This window comes from Amphibalanus amphitrite, unplaced genomic scaffold (genome assembly GCF_019059575.1).
Source record: "Amphibalanus amphitrite isolate SeventyFive unplaced genomic scaffold, NRLGWU_Aamphi_draft 000064F_arrow, whole genome shotgun sequence".
NCBI lineage: Eukaryota > Metazoa > Arthropoda > Thecostraca > Balanomorpha > Balanidae > Amphibalanus > Amphibalanus amphitrite.
The window spans coordinates 653142-669921 of NW_024881560.1; the positions used below are offsets into that span (position 1 = coordinate 653142).

Below are 16780 nucleotides of genomic sequence, written 5' to 3' on the forward strand. Positions count from 1 at the left end.
TCGCATCTCGCATCACTTGAGCCAGCGAAATAGTAAGCACATGACGGTTATCGCCACAGCCAATGTTAGCCCTACGCTGTCAGCCGCGTGCGAGTCACTTGGGTGAAGTGGCAACCGGAGCCCGGAGTAGCAACCAAGGGGACAATGGCAGACCTCCACGCCGCTTCTCTCTCGTAGATGACGCCACCGTCTCAGCTCCCTCACGGAGTAGATAACATTACTCAACATAAAAAGCCCCAGCCTTCGCCCCCCGACGACGCTTATCCACACAAACACACACTCAATTAACCATCATTTCGCGCTGTATTGGCTGAGAATGACCTTCGGGGAAAGCTTTACAAAATATGAAAGCAGAAGTGGTGGTGGACACACAACTGAGGAGCGCGGCGCTCAGACCGCCTACCAATGTCCAGCGGCGGGGCGGGCGGCGCCGTCCAGTATCACAGCTGTGTGGGTGGGCGGTCGGCCTGTCCGTGTGTCCGGTCCGGCGGGGGCGGGGGCGGGTAGGAATAAACGATACCGCTCCGTGACGACGGGAACCTTTGTACCAAACACATGATTAACCGTCCGGAACAACTGTCTCCCCCGCACTGACTACGAGCTCACTATGTACACTTGGCCCGCCCGATCACTACATGTTTAAAAGCGAACACCGAGGACCAAAAGACTTTCACAAAACACGAGAGCAAAAATAGCCGTACATTTGACGGGCACGCGGCCAGGGGCGGGGCGGCGCGGCGGGCCGCGGACACCTGCGCCCCGGTCTGTTCGCCGTGTCTGTGGACCCACCCGGGCGGGCCGGCCGACCCAGCTCGGGCCGGCGCGGCCCGACCGGCGCCTCTAGTTGCCGGGCCAGAAGCCGTAGCTGGGCTTTCCGGTCGGTTTGGGCTGGGAGCCGCGCGCCGGTCCGCCCAGCGCCGACTCCTGGTGCGCCGGGTGCACCAGCGGCGAGTGCCCCTGCGTAGGCAGCGCCTGCAGATACATGTGCTGCCCGTAGGCGGCGCTCTGCCCCTGGCCGGCCAGCGGGAACGGCGGCGGCGTGCCCGTGTGGTACGCCTTCGTGTCGTACTTGCCGGCCAGCGGCGCCTTGCCGTAGCCGGCCCCCAGTTCGCCGGCGCCACCGGCCGCCTTGTGAGGCGAGGAGCCGCCGAACGCTCCCCCGCCCGCCTTGAAGTCTCCGGCCGAGCCCAGCGGGTCGTAGCCGGCGCCGAAGCCGCCGCCGGCGCCGTAGCCGGCCACCTTCTGGTACTGTCCGGCGCCGCTGGAGCCGGGAGCGGCCGTGGCCGGCGGCACCGGCGTGTAGATGCCGTACTGCGGCAGGAACGGGAAGTAGGTGTAGTTGGGCGGGATGCCCGCCGGGTTGAAGAACGGCTGCTGCTGCTGTTGCTGCTGCTGCTGTTGTTGCTGCTGCTGCTGTTGTTGCTGCTGCTGCTGCTGTTGCTGATGGTGCTGCTGCTGATGCTGTTGGTGCTGCTGATGCTGCTGTTGGTGCTGGTGCGGCTGAAAAGATGCAATTAATTTTTACCGATATTGAATGGCGAATCTAGAAACAAAACTTTCTTCGACTATCGCAAAGCAAGACTCATTGACGTACTGATATTACACAAGTAAGCTTCAGGATTCAGCTGAAACGTTGTTCATGCTAGGTACAGAATTAGATATTAATAGCAACGCTTATAGTTGTGAAAAGGAGCGCCGACAGCACCACACATTAACCACGATACTTGCACGCATTCTGGGCAGCAGCGGTGTAGCCGTCTTGAGTTGTACAAATCGTCTTTTGTAAAGGATAAACTCAAGCAATGTTACCAAACGTAAACTAAACAAAATGTTCATGCATGCGAAGTCCTGAATCTCATCCAGGTTTCCTGCTCAAGTTTACCATAACAAAAGAAATTTAAACAGAAGCTAAGAAGAAAGCAAGACAAGACATTCACTCAAACGCATCCACAAAGACAAGCTCGTAGTAAAATGGCCAAGATACAAAATGTTCAACCACCTCGAGGCGAAAGTCCCCAAGAAACAACAGGACTGCTACAGAAAATAAGATGGCCTCACACCGGTTGGTCGGGGGTGTCTAGTCTGTGGTCGGGCCGGTTCGACATACCTTGAGCTGTTGACTGAGGGCCGACTGGACCGGGGACGAGTTGTCATGGCGACCGAATTTGGCGTCTGAGAGCGAGTACCCTCCGGCGGAGACGGATCCGAGTGCTGAGGTCACCTCCGGCCGGCCCTGAGCGCTGCCGGCCGCCGACTGCTGCTCACAGACGGACAGATGGACACACGGTGTTAGAACAGAGTGCGGACGGTCTGCCCGACTCAGCACAAACGCAACTCAACCACAAACACACCATTCAATAGGCACATAATGGCTGCAACTGCCCAGTGACACTGCCATCCAGGTACTCAGTCGCAAGTCTCTCCCCCTCCCCACATTAGCGGTCCCAGGCCGCACCACTCCAAACAGCCCCTCCCCTCCCCCAGTCAACGTCGGCCGCCATCTTTGATCTCACCATGTGCGGCAGCCGCTGCTGCAGCGCGTGCAGCTCCTCATAGTTGTAGATGGGCTGCACGCCCGGCACGCCCGGGTAGAACGGCATACCGGCCGTCTGACCGACGAAATACTGCATCGGTACACCCGGTGGAAGGGACGGCATGCCGCCCGGCCGTGCTGCGGGGGGACGGCACGGGTCAGGTCACGGATGACGTGACGACTCAGGTCACGACTCACGGGTTGGGGGCACGAGCGGACTAACTCTGGACCAAAGGCAAGAGACCCGGCCTGAGGCTAGTATTGATGACTGGAAACTGCACAAGTCTAGTAATTCAAGCCTGGCAGGTTTGCAGCCAGGCCTGTGGAGATTGATGTAGGGTTGCGCCTAAGGACGATTATCTTCCGATTTTACATTGATTTAAACATGTAAAACGCACCTGATTGCACAGTGCCATCATCGCGGCAGCATCCAAGAATAAAATCCGACCTCATTAAGGCTGCAACGTTCACACTGTAATTATCTTGGAGCCATTCCCGCACCGCGATGCCACAAACTCATTTAAGCCAGCAACACAGCAGCGGTTTACCCCTCCCCAGCCGACACAACTACCCCTGTCCGTGTCCCAGTTCGGGTCCGCTCCAGCTGACACCGTTAACCACCACTACGTACTTGTGACTGGGTGCGCTGACCCGCGCGCTCCGCCGTTGCCGCTGCCGGCCGAGGGCCCTGCCGCCGCTGCCGAGGGTGCTGCGGAGAGCGCCGAGCCTCCGGCACCGGCACCGCCGGCTGACGAGTCGTACTGCCGGGGACGGGGCGAGAGAGGTCAGCGGACTGCAGAGCATCAGGGTTCAGAGTGATTGGTAGTACCATAGCAACGATGTGTAAGTACAGTCCACAGCAGAAGTAATGTGCGGTTTCAGTCATGGGTATGTTCTGCTTCTGAAGCCTAGGAACGATTAGCCAGATTGCAACGAGACTTTAAATGTAGCTTACATGTATATTCACCCTTGCAGCTACAACTTTATCTATTGACGTCTTCTTTTCAATCAGTCCGCATTTAAAAATCGCCGGTCAAAGCCATCCGTTGAGATTGGTAAAACCACACATTACTTTAGCGGTGGGCTGTACAAGTGTACAATGGCAAGACAAATGAACGGTGATCAATGAGCAAGGCATGTGTAAAGTAACCAGCCCAATCAAATAACGAGAGACCAAAACATATCATATCCATATGGAAAAAAATAACCGACCGACAAAGACTCTCCTCATGAGTCATGGGACATCATGCTCATACAACAAAGCTGCAAACTGTGAAACAGAATTGCAGAACAGAACAGCCGCAATTATCTCTTAAGTCAACCCACTGCCGTCAGTTTTTCACTGTCGCCCCCACCTGGCTGGTCTTTGCCGGCGCGGCTCCCAGTCGCTCGGGCAGCAGGCCGCCGTTGCTGTAGCCGGCGTGGCCGGGCAGGCCGCCGCCGGACGAGTAGCTGCCGCCGCCGCCGGCAGGCTCCGACTGGCTGAAGCCGGACGTGGCGCCGGCCGCCGCCGCCGCAGAGGTGGCCGTCGCCGAGCCGAAGCCGGGCGCCGGCAGGCCGCTGGACGCCGCACTGGCGGCCGGCAGCTGGCCGAACGGGCCGGCCGAGTCGCCGCCGCCCGAGCCCGCGCCGTACAGGCCGGCTGAGGAGACCACAGCGGCGGCCGCCGACGAGACGGGCGCCGGAGAGGTGCCCGGCGCCGCGCCCACTGTCGAGGTCAGGCCCGAGCCGCCCGTCGGGCCGCCGCTGCTGGCGAACGACGACGCTGGCGACTCCATCGAGGTCTGAGGAGCGACGACAGGGCGTTAGAGAAGAGGCGGACAGACGGGGGTAAACAACATACCTGAGAGACACTCAAGGTTATCGGTACCTATTCCGTGAAGACGACAGAGACTATCAGCGATGGCAATCACAACGCGAGACTCATCGTAAACTCACCAGATAGATATATGCTAGTTATAATAGCTGTAGACCTACATCGTGCCCCACAATCAGGCAAGGCATCCCACCACCGACAACACCTATCACAACTCATATAAACTCCACAGAGCACCTGCCATGAGCCGTGCTATCCACCAGCTCACCTTCACTGCCTGAGCGGCCGACGCGAGCGTGCCTAGACCGGGACTACGCGCGTGCGGCGGGAACGTCACGGGCGCCTCTGGCTCCGCCTTGGTCGCTGCCACCGCCGCCGGGTCCGGCTGGGGGGCCGGCGGGGCCGCCGTGGCCGTGAACGAGGCGGGCTCGTCGGCCGCCGGCGCCGCCGCCGTACCAAAGTCGAGTCCGCCGAACTTGACGTCCAGAGTGGACACGTCGTCGGGCATTTCCACGGCCATGTCGGGGATCTGCGGAGGGGAGACAGTGCTTGATACAATAAAACAATACAATACAGGTGACGGCGGGACGTTGCTAGGTTCGCGGAGCTGCGTATGGTGGAAGACTGACTACCGACCGACGGACAGGGTGGCGCGGGAGTCGCTATTTGCTTACCGTTTAACTATGAAAATGAAATTATAAGGGCCATAATGCAACCAGTCACAGGTATCGAATCATTCAGGAAAAACTTGCAAACAAAGGAAATGCATCCACATAATCGTGCCAAGCTCAGAGGGATTTTCCTTACAAAGCTCATTACAAAACGATACACCAAGCTGCTTATCTAGCCACATCCGAAAATGGGCACCCATGTACTGCACAATGCACATCGACAGCGTCACTTTCCATTCATGGCACACCCAAGGGCCAACTGATTCGCACGCCCACTACAAGCGAAATTCGTCTCAGTGCACACCAATTTACCACATATCAAAGTTAGCACTGCACAGAAGTCTTATAAACCCCCAGCACGTTCTAGTGTCCCCGACGCACGCACCTTTACCGGTGGTTTCTGTGGCCGTCCGCTGCGGCTGGACAGGGCCTGTGAGCCGAGCGGTACACCGGCCGCAGAGGACGCCGGGGCCGACGAGCCGAAACTGGACGAGTACAACAGACCTGGCGGCGAGGCGACACAGTCCGTCACGGAATGGCTGAGTGGTGGGATCCCTGAGCGGTGCCGAGAGCAGGGGAAGAGAGTTTGGCTGAGTGAACTGTGAAGTTTATGATGTTGTGGCTGAAGTGGTGGCAAGACGATGCTAATCAGACAAAGATAAGTCCAGTTAGCTATGAAAAGAAGGGTTATTGAGAGGTGTAATTTTTGTTGTAATGACAATAACACGGTACAACTTGATTGTAATGGCAATAACTACATTATAACAAGGATGTAGGCACCCACCGGGCAATGTGTTTAATGTGTCACGGTTGGGGTGCAACTGCACGTGCACACGTGCAGGGTGACGCTTCCAGATCTCGAAAACGGCCGGGCCGATTGTGCTCAGATTTGGCACACCGCTAGAGACCGGTTAGTAGGGTGCCGTGCGCAAGTCAGTTAAGACCCACCTTGCACGTGCGCACGTGCAGGATGACGCTTCCAGATCTCGAGAACGGCCGGGCCGATTGAGTTCAAATTTCGTACACCGCTAGAGATCGATCACTAGAGTGCCGTGCACAAGTCAGTTAGTATGTATTTCCATGTGTCACCGTTGAGATGCAACTGCACGTGCGCACGTGTAGGGGTCGTTTCAAGATGTTGAAAACGGCTGGGCCGATTGAGCTCAAATTTCGTACACCGCTAGAGACCGGCGTATAGGGTCCCATGCACAAGTCAATTGGACACAGCTTGCACGTGCGCACGTGCAGGGTGACGCTTCCAGATCTCGAAAATGGCCCGGCCGATTGCTCTCAATGTGCTTGCTCAAACAACCTGCGGTCCCGCGATGCGGAGCCCAGCATCGCAGATGCTGGTTTATGATGTTGTGGCTGAAGTGGTGGCAAGACGATGCTAATCAGACAAAGATAAGTCCAGTTAGCTATGAAAAGAAGGGTTATCAGTTTATGGAGGAAAAACCATGAGAGGACTGGAAACTAGAAACAAATTCAAGAGCAAACAAATAGAGGCAACCTAAGAAAATAGCAAGCGTAAAGCTCATGACTCGTTTAGGAACACAAAAACACCAACCAAGCGAGATTTTACTTTTTAAGTCCCATGCTTTTCATGGTTTTTACTTTTAGCTTAAGTGTTTATTTTAGCTTTATATATGTGCCTACCTATTTACTGTATGACACTTGGACTGAAAAGCCGTGAGTGCATGGAGCTTCCAAACGAAATAAATGATGATGATGATGATGAGATACCCACACATCCGTCTTGGCAAATCAGACGGTCGGTACTCACCGGGAGGATTGGTGTAGCCGGAGGGGAACGAGCTGGGCGCCGACGCCAGGCTGGACGGCTCGGCGACGGCGGCCGCCGGCGGCGACGGGAAGCCCGGCGCACCGCCTGCCGACGGGTCGGCAGAGTAGGGCGCCGAGGGCGGCGTGGTCCGCACCGGTTCGGCCGCCGCCGGCGCGCCTCCCGCAGAAGAGGAGGCCGCCGGCGCCGCGGGGAACTCGGTCGCTGCTGCTGCTGCTGGCCGCTGGGGGGCCGCGCTGGCGGCCGGCGGCTGGGGCGCGGCCGCCGCCGGCGCCGGCGGCTGCAGTGAGCGAGTGATGGCGCTGCTGTAACTGAGCGGACCGGCCGACGGGGCCGGCGCCGCCGCCAGCTGGCTGTAGGTGGGCGCGCCGCTGCCGGCCGCCGTGGCCTCGCTCGGCTGCACCAGAGCGCCCAGCTCTAGACCGCCCGTCAGCGGGGAGGCGGAGGCGGCGGGCGCGGCGGCCGACTCGTCCGGCGCCGCCGGGCTGGCCGTGAACACTTTGGTGTCGCTCAGTGAGCCGCCCCACTCATCCCAGTCCTCCGTGGCGGCCGACGCCGCCGACGCGCCCCAGTCGTCGCTCGGCTTGGCGGCGGCCGGCGCGCCCCAGTCGCCGGCCGACGAGGAGCCCCAGTCGGTCCCTGAGGACGCGCCCCAGTCGGCGGCCGGCGCGCCCCACGAGTCGTCACCGCCGGTGGCCGCCGAGGCGCGACTGCGCGGCGGGCCGCCCCGGCCGCCGCCGCCGCGGCCGCCCCTCCGTCCTCCCCTGCCGCCTCGCGCCGCGCCACCGCCGCCGTCCCGACCCGAACTGTTCCGCTCGTTCTCCCAGTTTTCCCGGCTCTTCCCTGAGGACAAAGATCACGATGTGTCAGTTAACGTCAAGGAGGTCCTGTATAAACTTATACAACTAGCAACATCTGGGGGTACCACGTAAGACACATTTCGGGTCTCATTTCCATCTTACAAGTATTTGATATCCCATCACTATCACCAATCATTACAAGAATCTCTTATCAATAGCTCCGCTAGATTACATCATCAACATCTTGACAACCTCATCATTTCACGGTCAGGTGAACGTAGGCCGCCCACCGACAATGCATGCTAAGTGTACTCAGTGACTCAGTACTCAGTGTACGGTCAGTACTCAGTGTACTCGATATACTCACAGCTGCGGTCCTGGCCGCCGCCCCTCCGCAGCCGGGGCGGCTGTGACCGGTCCCCTGATCGGCCCCACTCCCCCCGGCCGGCGCCACCGTCCTCCCCGCCACCACGAGACTCGTCCCGGTCGCCAGCGCGCGGCTCCGGCGCCGGCGGCTTCTGTGGTTTCTTCTTCTTGGTCTTTTCTACCCACTGGCCCTGTGGGTGATAGTGATAGGGTTATACACTTATACAGTGATATCCATTAGTGATGGTATAGTGGTAGGGTTAACCCTCGCCGGACCTATTGGTTTTCTACATACGCGCCGGACGAGGGGGGGGGGGCGGGTACGACCCCCCCCCCTCGCCGTTTCGCCCCTGGTGGAGCTAGCGCGTCGCGGAAAAAACGAGCGTGTGCGCCGTTACGAGACGCAGAGATTGGTACCCGATTTTAAGGTCCTAGGTCAACCGGTGACCTCTGAGGTCAGGTCAAGTGCCCCAAGGTACGGTTCAGTTTTTGGTGAATAACTTCGCAAAAAAACGGCCGCAGAGCGCTGATTTTGGCAGCATCGTGTTCGCCTCGCTCAGGCGCGTCGAATGATATACTTTTTGTCCGGGTCAGGTCAACTTGGGGTGTTGACCTCAGGTCAAGGTCAGGTCAGCACCCCCAGGTCACGAAGTTGGTTGAAAGAGGTCATGTCGCATATCATTCGATTCGGCAGGCCTTTCTGAGTCCATTGGTGGCTTTCCCGACTCGCTAGCTCAATTTGATCAAGAGTTATTGACGAAAAACTAATATGACCTTGATGACGTCATAAATGACGTCACGCAAGGTCAACATTGCAAAAGTGACGCATCTAACCTTGCAAGGAGTGCACCAAATCACGATTCTGTGTGCTTGAGATAGTTAGAGATCGTTCCCGGCGCCAGAATAGCAGTTTTCATTTTTCCCCATTGACTTATAATGGTGAGGTCACGAAAATGACCTGACCTCATATGACCTTAAGGAAAAATCCGAGATATACAAGTTCTGGGACTCATAATGGATACTAGATCCTGCAAGTTTCATTTCCCTGTGACATCTCCTCTGGCAGTGAGGGCGTTGCGAAGTTGCGACATCTGAAGACCGTGCAGAGGTTCACCTATGACGTCATAGGTCAGTGACCTGACCTGACCCAAAAATGCGGTTGGTGTCAAAAGATCGGGCTTGGATCAAAGGTCAGGTATGCCAAGTTTGAGCTCTCTATCGCCAGCGTGTTCGGAGCTATCGCGAAAAAACCCTATGGGGGGGGGGCGGCACCCGCCCGCCCCCCCCTCGGCCGGCGAGGGTTAAAGGTAGAGGATGGTAACACACACCGCTGTACCGGGGAGCGGGCACCGTGCAGATGTGGTCTAGGGTCCATATCTCAGGACGCTCGGTTTACCACCCACGACTGGAGGAGTTACATAGCCTAAATGTCTGCGCAGTGCAGTGTGCCGTTTTTCAGAATTTTGGGTGGAAAATCACACCTAAAGGAGATAATATTTTCATCCCAAAAATCAGATAAAGTGACACTATGTCATCTTTGGAAAATGTTTCATGTATTCAAACAGCCAGGTTACATATCACTTGGCAGTCGATGCATCCACATACTTTTCTTTTAGATCCTGTCAAAACCCTGACACGAAATCCTGCATCATCAAATGGCGTAAAAGGGCGTTACGCCCTTCTGCGATATGCCTACTATTGGTATTTACTTCTTTTTTCTCATCCTAGGAAATTTCTTTCTTCATCGCCACACCCAACCAAAATCCAATTTTAGAACACTGGCGCAGTGTGCACAGCCGTGCTGGCGTCGCAGACAGGACACTGAAAAACATGCACATAGAATGAAAGTGAACAGTAAAACACCTCACGCTAAAGCATGCGAGATATTCGAAAGCCCGAAGTTAATTCGACCGAAAATTTCAAGCCCGTCTTAGTTTCTGATGCATCGTTTTATCTTCTAAATATCACACGTGATGAGTTATTACGGAGCCTGGCGGAACACTGATAACCTAAGCTGCTTAGCCTGACACATCATCGAACCAGCTGGGCCTAAGTTCAGGCCACATAATGGTAAGTGGTGGGGTAACCGGTATATATCCTGTAAAGGACCACCCCACCCCCAAACAGACGCCACCGCCCCTCCCCTCCCCACCGTAAGGGCCCCACCCATCTCCTCCCTCCTCGGCACAGCCCTCTCGCATCTGACCTGGTCGTCGCCCTCAAGTAGCATGTTAACGGCCCGATTCGGGTCATTGTCGCAGTCGTATAGAGCTATCACCACCTCGTCCTTGGTCTTGCCTGTGAGCTGCACCACCTGACTGATTTTGTCTTCAAACACCTTTTCTTCCTTCTGAAGACGGACAGAGCGCGAGGATGTAACACATTGATATATCACCACAAATTATCCCTGCACAGTGAGATTGGTTTTGAGTCATAGACTCTCTGTTTTGCGTAATTGATGACACGTGTGCGTTCATTTCACCACTCAGCCCGGCAGCGCTCAGCCCGGCTCGGCGCCGCTGAGCGCGCACACACCTGTTTGGCGCTGGAGGTGGGTTTGGACGGTCGCTCCGAGCCGCCGCCGCCGCCGCCGCCAGACGCCGTGCCGTTGTGCTGTTTGGCGTCGCGTCGCTGGCGGCCCGTCCGTCCGGCGTTCTGACCGCCGCTGCTGCTCATGTTGTGTGTGCCGCTCACCCTCAGCCAGTCAGTGTTCAGGCTGAAACAGATCAACCGCGCGCGGTGATGTGTCACTGGACCGGACAAAGGGGGACGGGCGCGCGTGGGGGAACGGCGGCAGCGCGGTAGATAGTAGTCAGAGTGGCACATGAACTACAGTGGACCAGTGTCGGAATGTTACTGCACGTACCGATTTTGGTAAACATGCAAAGATTTGTTGATGCTTCCATTGCTGTGAAAACCTGCGTAGGCTTTCTCTTAATGGGTACAACCAGTAGAAAGATGCATAGTTATGTTTCCCCGGATAAAGTAACATAAAAAAACATAAAAAGTACCTCCCTTTTATCATCAACTCTAACCAGTACCATCAAAATCATTTCACCCTAATCCATTGCAAGTTTCAACGGCAAACGCAACGTGCAAATCAACAAAACACCACTCAGTGTGTATCAGCCTGCGCGCTATCAGCGTTGATCGGGTGCGGGGTTCAGGCACTCCACACGACGTTGACCTAATCAGCACCCGGGCGGGGTTTCCCGAGTTTTGCCGGTGCTAGACACATCAATGGTTCCACAACCACGGAGCTCGAGTCAACGATCCATCAGTGTTCATATCAAGGTCATTGTCCTTAGATGACCTTAGTTCACTGACATGACCCGACCTTCCCCAAATAAACGAATAAATCAGCTTTGATTAAAAATAACAGGAAATTTGTAAGCTGGAGCGCTGAAAACACCATTGATGCATTCAGTTTCACGATAACAATCAACTGATATATAACATGACTTTTATGAGACCTTGGCCAGAGGTCAAATTCAGAAGTTTACCTTTTCAGGTCAACCTAAAGTTCATTTGACGCGTCTCGACGAGAGAACCGCGATGCTGGTAAAACCAATGTAATACAAGCTTGGTGTAATAAGTTATTACAGAGAAACGTTTTCTTTAAAAAAAAAAACTTTGGCGAAAAACACGTAATTAGCTTTGTATAACCCATACTGGGAAAAATACATGGTAGGTACCTACTACCTACTATCGACATATCCGGCGTAACGGGCGGATTGTGCCAAAATTTCGGCGAAGCGTCGGGCGCAACTTTGTGCGCCGACGTGACGAAAAAGTTTCGGCGCAAGCGTACGATTTAAAAACATTTCGGCGCAAGATGACAAGATCTAACCTCAGCGCACTTCAATCGCTACATTCTACATTAGAATCATAAACCTGAGCGGATGACTGAAGGGTAGGTACATAACGTTCATCGGAGGCCACCCGGTCCCGAGTTCCCCAGGCCGAGCCCTCGAGACCGGGAGAAAGGTGCGGACTGGGCTGGTTGATCTTTGGGCTCCTAGCCTCCTTAGTTGTGTCTGGAGTGGACCGTACCCGAGTGAGGCGACTGGCACTGCACACAGTGTGACAGTCTTCAAGTGGTCTTTCGCGGGGCTCGAGAAGACTGATTGGATTACTGAACCCAATGGTCCCGCCCAATGCCCATTCCCTGTAATAGGGCATGCGATTACATTCTAGGGGTACAAACCCCGCTGTTCGCGGCTGAGGCGACTGAAGGGAAACACATGATTTTGCTTGCAGTTCAGTATGATGTTCAAAATTCAGTGCTCCACATGATTGTCTAATGTCTATCATCTGGTGCTGATGTAAAGTCAAGCAATATTCCTAATACCCTATTGATACCTATGTTTTGGAATTGAACAAAATAATACCACACTGGTTATAAAAAAGACTGCAGCAGAAGGTCACAGGAAAGGGGCACGGACCAGCCCCAGGCTTCGGCATATGTGCACAGAGTTGCGTGCACAAGGAAGCCAGGCAGCTGTCAGTAGTGGCGAATAGGAAGAGGATATGTAGAATGAACAAGGCCTGGTGGCTGGTGCACCCAACTATATTGTATTTAAGTACTTTATCTATAAATAGGGACCTTATGTCCTGTCTCAATTCACTTTTGAAGAGCTTTGAGCTTGTGACAGAAATACATTCGTGTTCAACTTGCCCTTTGTCCAGTCTCTTTGCTAAGTATTTGTTATCAAACTTCAGCATTCATGGGATAGATAAGCATGTGCATGTGCTTCAATGGTAGAAAAAGTTTGAAGTTGCACAAAAAGCTTTAACTTTTAACCCTATTCCTGGCGGGGGGGGGGCCTCAGGAGCCCCCCCCCCCTGAGGTTTTTTGGTTATATCTCCCAAACGCGTTGAGCTAGGAAGCTCAAATTTTCTGACTTTTCCTAAAAGGCTTCTACGCAACATGTCTGAAAATTTTGAGTTGATCTGACCTCAGGTCAGGTCACCAGAGGCGGTTTGGTGACGCTACCTCAGAAAAGTTTGCAATCACGCCAGAGCTAGAGTTTTTGACCGATCAATTTCTTCTCTTCAGGGTTTAGTTAGGGTACCAGTATGTGCAATTTGTATATCTCGGAATTTTGATATCGGTGACCTAAGGTCAGGTCAATTTCGCGACCTCCCCATTATAAGTCAATGGGGGAAAAATCAACTCCCTGTTTTTACCACTAAAACGGGTCGGAATGGCCCCATATACCATACATGACTTCATATACGATCAACCTTCACTACCTTGAGGTCTGTTTTGCTGTTGGGCAGCTGTGAGGTCATGTGACGTCATCAAAGGTCACCAAAGGTTTTTGGCCAATAACTCCGTACAGGAACAAGATACAGACGCGTGGATGGTCTCATTGTGTTCAGCTCGTCAAGACGCATCGAATGATATACATGATGACCTCGAGGTCACGTGACCTGAGGTCAACCTTTGACCTTGACCTTTCGAGGTCAACATATATATCATTCGATGCGGATTGACGAGAGGATCACGATGATGCCCTTAGTTTGTTCCTATCTCGACTAATTCGAAAGTTATTCGAGAAAAACTCTCTCCATATCTAGTGCCGCCATTTTGACTTTTTCGACCCCTGTGACGTCATCTTTGACCTGACCTGAAAATGACCTTAGTAAAAATTGTAGATCTTGGCCGTGCGTATCCGATGCCGTTTACCGCTTGTCGCTATCTTGCTTCGTTCTCGAGATCTCAGGGGGGGGCCGAATCGGCCCCCCCCCGCCAGTTTCTTGTCCCGGCGGAGCCCGCCAGGAATAGGGTTAAGAGCAAATTGGGCTAAAATATTGGCACAAAAGCACGAGTGCTGAATTTCAGTGCATTTAACTGTCAAACTATAACAGAGGAATAACATGCCAGAACATCACTTTAGCTGAGTACTTACAGGATCGAGGATACACTAAAAATAGGCATAATTTGTGATTAATTTTAAGGTGTTTGAAAAATTATCAAACTGATCACTGGCAAATCCAGGGCCCAAGGGAGAGCCAACCAGGCCAGTCAGGACTAAGGGCAGAGTCAGCAAAAACATAATTTGTCCCCTTTCCAAATCAAATTTGCCCCTTTAAAACCTCCTCTGGACCGCCATTCACCAAAATGACAACATGCATGAAAGATAGGTTAATAAAACCTCATCTCCGATCCCCATTTAGCCATTTGGCTAAGTATTTTAAAAGTGGAAAATTTTGTCGTTGATAACCTTCTGAGACATAAGCTTTTGCCTCTCCCTTTGCAAACTGCTGGATCCGCCAGGGAGAGTGAGACAGACAGCAAGATCAATATTCATAACTTGATAATTTCATTGCACATCAAGGCCCGGTGAACGAAGAGTAAGGTAAAGTTGGCGTGGCCCATCTAACAAAGGCTTAGGACTATCTTGGTATGTCGAAAAACTTCAATCAACAAACATATAGGACAGCCGCAAGCTTTCTTTAATGTGACTGATAGCTTAAAATGGAATAAAAAAAAAATACGGCATACTTACTATCCTGAACACCTAGAAATGATACTTCCTCAGTCAAGTGCGACGCGCCACGCACGCCAGATTGGTAAGGCGCGCTGAGTTCGTCGAAGTTATGAAGGTAGACGGTTTTTTGCAGCTTCACGCGAGAGAGAAAATGTATTGAGGCAAAAGTCTCTAAAACAAATACATTTTCATCGAAAGTGGGGGCTGTTGGGTTATAATATGCATATTAATATTTGATTTTCAAGTGAAAAATACTCTAAATTTAGACTAAAAAGTGATTGCGCTGCCCCAAGGCTAAAAACGAAAAAGCTAAATACAGAAAGTTTTAGCAATTGCTCATCTACGGCTAGCCGTGTTTCTGTGATCGCTAAGACCAGTAAAACGCCTTTTGGGCGAAGAACGAGCGAGCAAGATAGTGAGCCCTGCACGTGCGGAAGGGCGAGAGGGTGCTTCCAACGGGCTTGTGCAAAGCACCCTTCTAACCGGTGGCTAGCGGTGTGCCAAATTTGAACTCAATCGGCCCAGCCGTTCCTGAGATCTGGAAGCGGCATTCTGCACGTGCGCACGTGCAAACGGGGTCCAAAATGACTTTTGCACGGCACCCTACTAACTGGTCCCCAACCGTGTACCAAATTTGAGCGCAATCGGCCCAGCCGTTCTCGAGATCTGGAAACGCCCCCTGCACGTGCGCACGTGCAGTAGCACCCTAACCGCAACACATGGGAATGCATTGCCTGGTGGGTGCTTACCCAGTAAACATGCCGACGTCGGCCCAACGTCGGGCCGAGGCTCGGCCCGACGTCGGCCCAACGTCGGTTCAACCTCGGCCCGACATCGGCTGGACGGCGGATATGCCCGCATGTTCCGACGTCCAGCCGAAGTCCAGCCGACGTCGAGCCGACGTCGGGCCGAGATCGTTTGCCGAGGTTGACGAGATCGTTTGTCGTTGGACCGACCCGGCCGACGTCGACATGTTTATTGGGACAACGCGCCAAAAATATCAACCGGCGGCGGGATTCGAGCCCCCCAGTCGCCGACGTCGGCATGTTTACTGGGACAACACGCCAAAAGCACCAGCCGGCGATGGGATTCGAACCCTGTGTCATTCGATCGCGAGGTTAGTGCGCTAGCCACTACACCACGCAGCCAGCTAACGGATGTGGTTTGTTTTGTTGGGTTATGCCCTTTCGGTCTGACAAGACCATTTCAGAGCCGGAAGGATCATAGGATGGAGACATAGGTCTTCTTGGCAGGCACCCTGGGTCGAGTTCATATAGAGTCCCTGGTCCCATTGCTGTTACGTGACACTTATTGGAAAGGGCGACCCCAGAATGGATTCATATAGCCACTCTTACACACCTGCACCAACGTTTCCTAAAGTGTCCCTTTGATAAGTGGCACTTTGGCAAAGTGACACTTGCCGACTGGCCTTTCTATATGAACTGGGCCCGGCCCCGGTGAGTTGCCGGGGCTGAGCCTGACCAAAGGATAGGATAGGCCGAGCAGCCCCCAAGCACTCACCGCACCCGGCTACGGGCGAGCTCGGCTTACGGGCAATCCCAAATGGGATAAAGTTTCCCGTCCAGTCCGGATCAGGGGGTTGCGGCGTGGAGGAAGATTTGTGTTTCCTGAGGATATTTTGAATACAGAAGCTCTTTATGAAACATGAAACATGTATTTTATATTATTTTAACGGTCAAAACAGCGGCCGATGTCGGTCCGACGTCGCCCCGACGTCGGCCCGACGTCGGCTGGACCTCAGCAATTGATTTCGGTCCGACGTCGGCCCGACGTCGGCTGGACCTCGGCTGGACGTCGGAACATGCGGGCATATCCGACATCCAGCCGACGTCGTGCCGAGGTTGGACCGACGTCGGGCCGACGTCGGCATGCCGATGCCGAGTTGCCGACGTCACCCCGACGTCGGCCGACGTCGGGCCGACGTCGGCATGTTTACTGGGTACCTGTATGCCAAGTTTCAGCGAAATCGCCCCAGTAATTACCGAGTTACTGAAATGGGAACAAATTTGGCACCTCTTATTGTTGTATTTTGCACGTGCACTGGGGGTGACCCACATACATCGAGAGTATCCTATTTTGGGTAGAAGGGATGCTGCTACCCTACAAAAATTACCGCAAGTCAATCGCCCAAGTGGCTGCTGAGATATGAGCCTCTCAAAATCACTACTTTTGCGAAACAGCTTGAACACCCTTGACTTTTCACGTGGCACGTGCCACGACGGTCACTGAGATGTATCAAAAGTAGTCAATTACGGGGTAGAAGGGATGGGGCTAC

At 54.0% G+C, this 16780-nt stretch overlaps 1 protein-coding gene across 1 annotated transcript; it reads right to left on the reverse strand.

Annotated features, from left to right (window-relative positions):
- Nucleotides 1-284: 284 nt before the first annotated feature.
- LOC122378741 (ubiquitin-associated protein 2-like) lies at nt 285-14541 on the reverse strand. Its single transcript, XM_043360189.1, has 12 exons — nt 14503-14541; nt 10523-10703; nt 10194-10337; nt 7989-8178; nt 6804-7664; nt 5406-5524; nt 4618-4878; nt 3889-4317; nt 3165-3294; nt 2514-2671; nt 2108-2257; nt 285-1500 (listed from the first exon to the last, which is right to left on the reverse strand). The coding sequence occupies exons 2-12, from the start codon at nt 10661-10663 to the stop codon at nt 841-843; spliced, it is 3243 nt and encodes a 1080-aa protein (XP_043216124.1). The 5' UTR covers nt 10664-10703; nt 14503-14541; the 3' UTR covers nt 285-840.
- Nucleotides 14542-16780: the final 2239 nt, after the last annotated feature.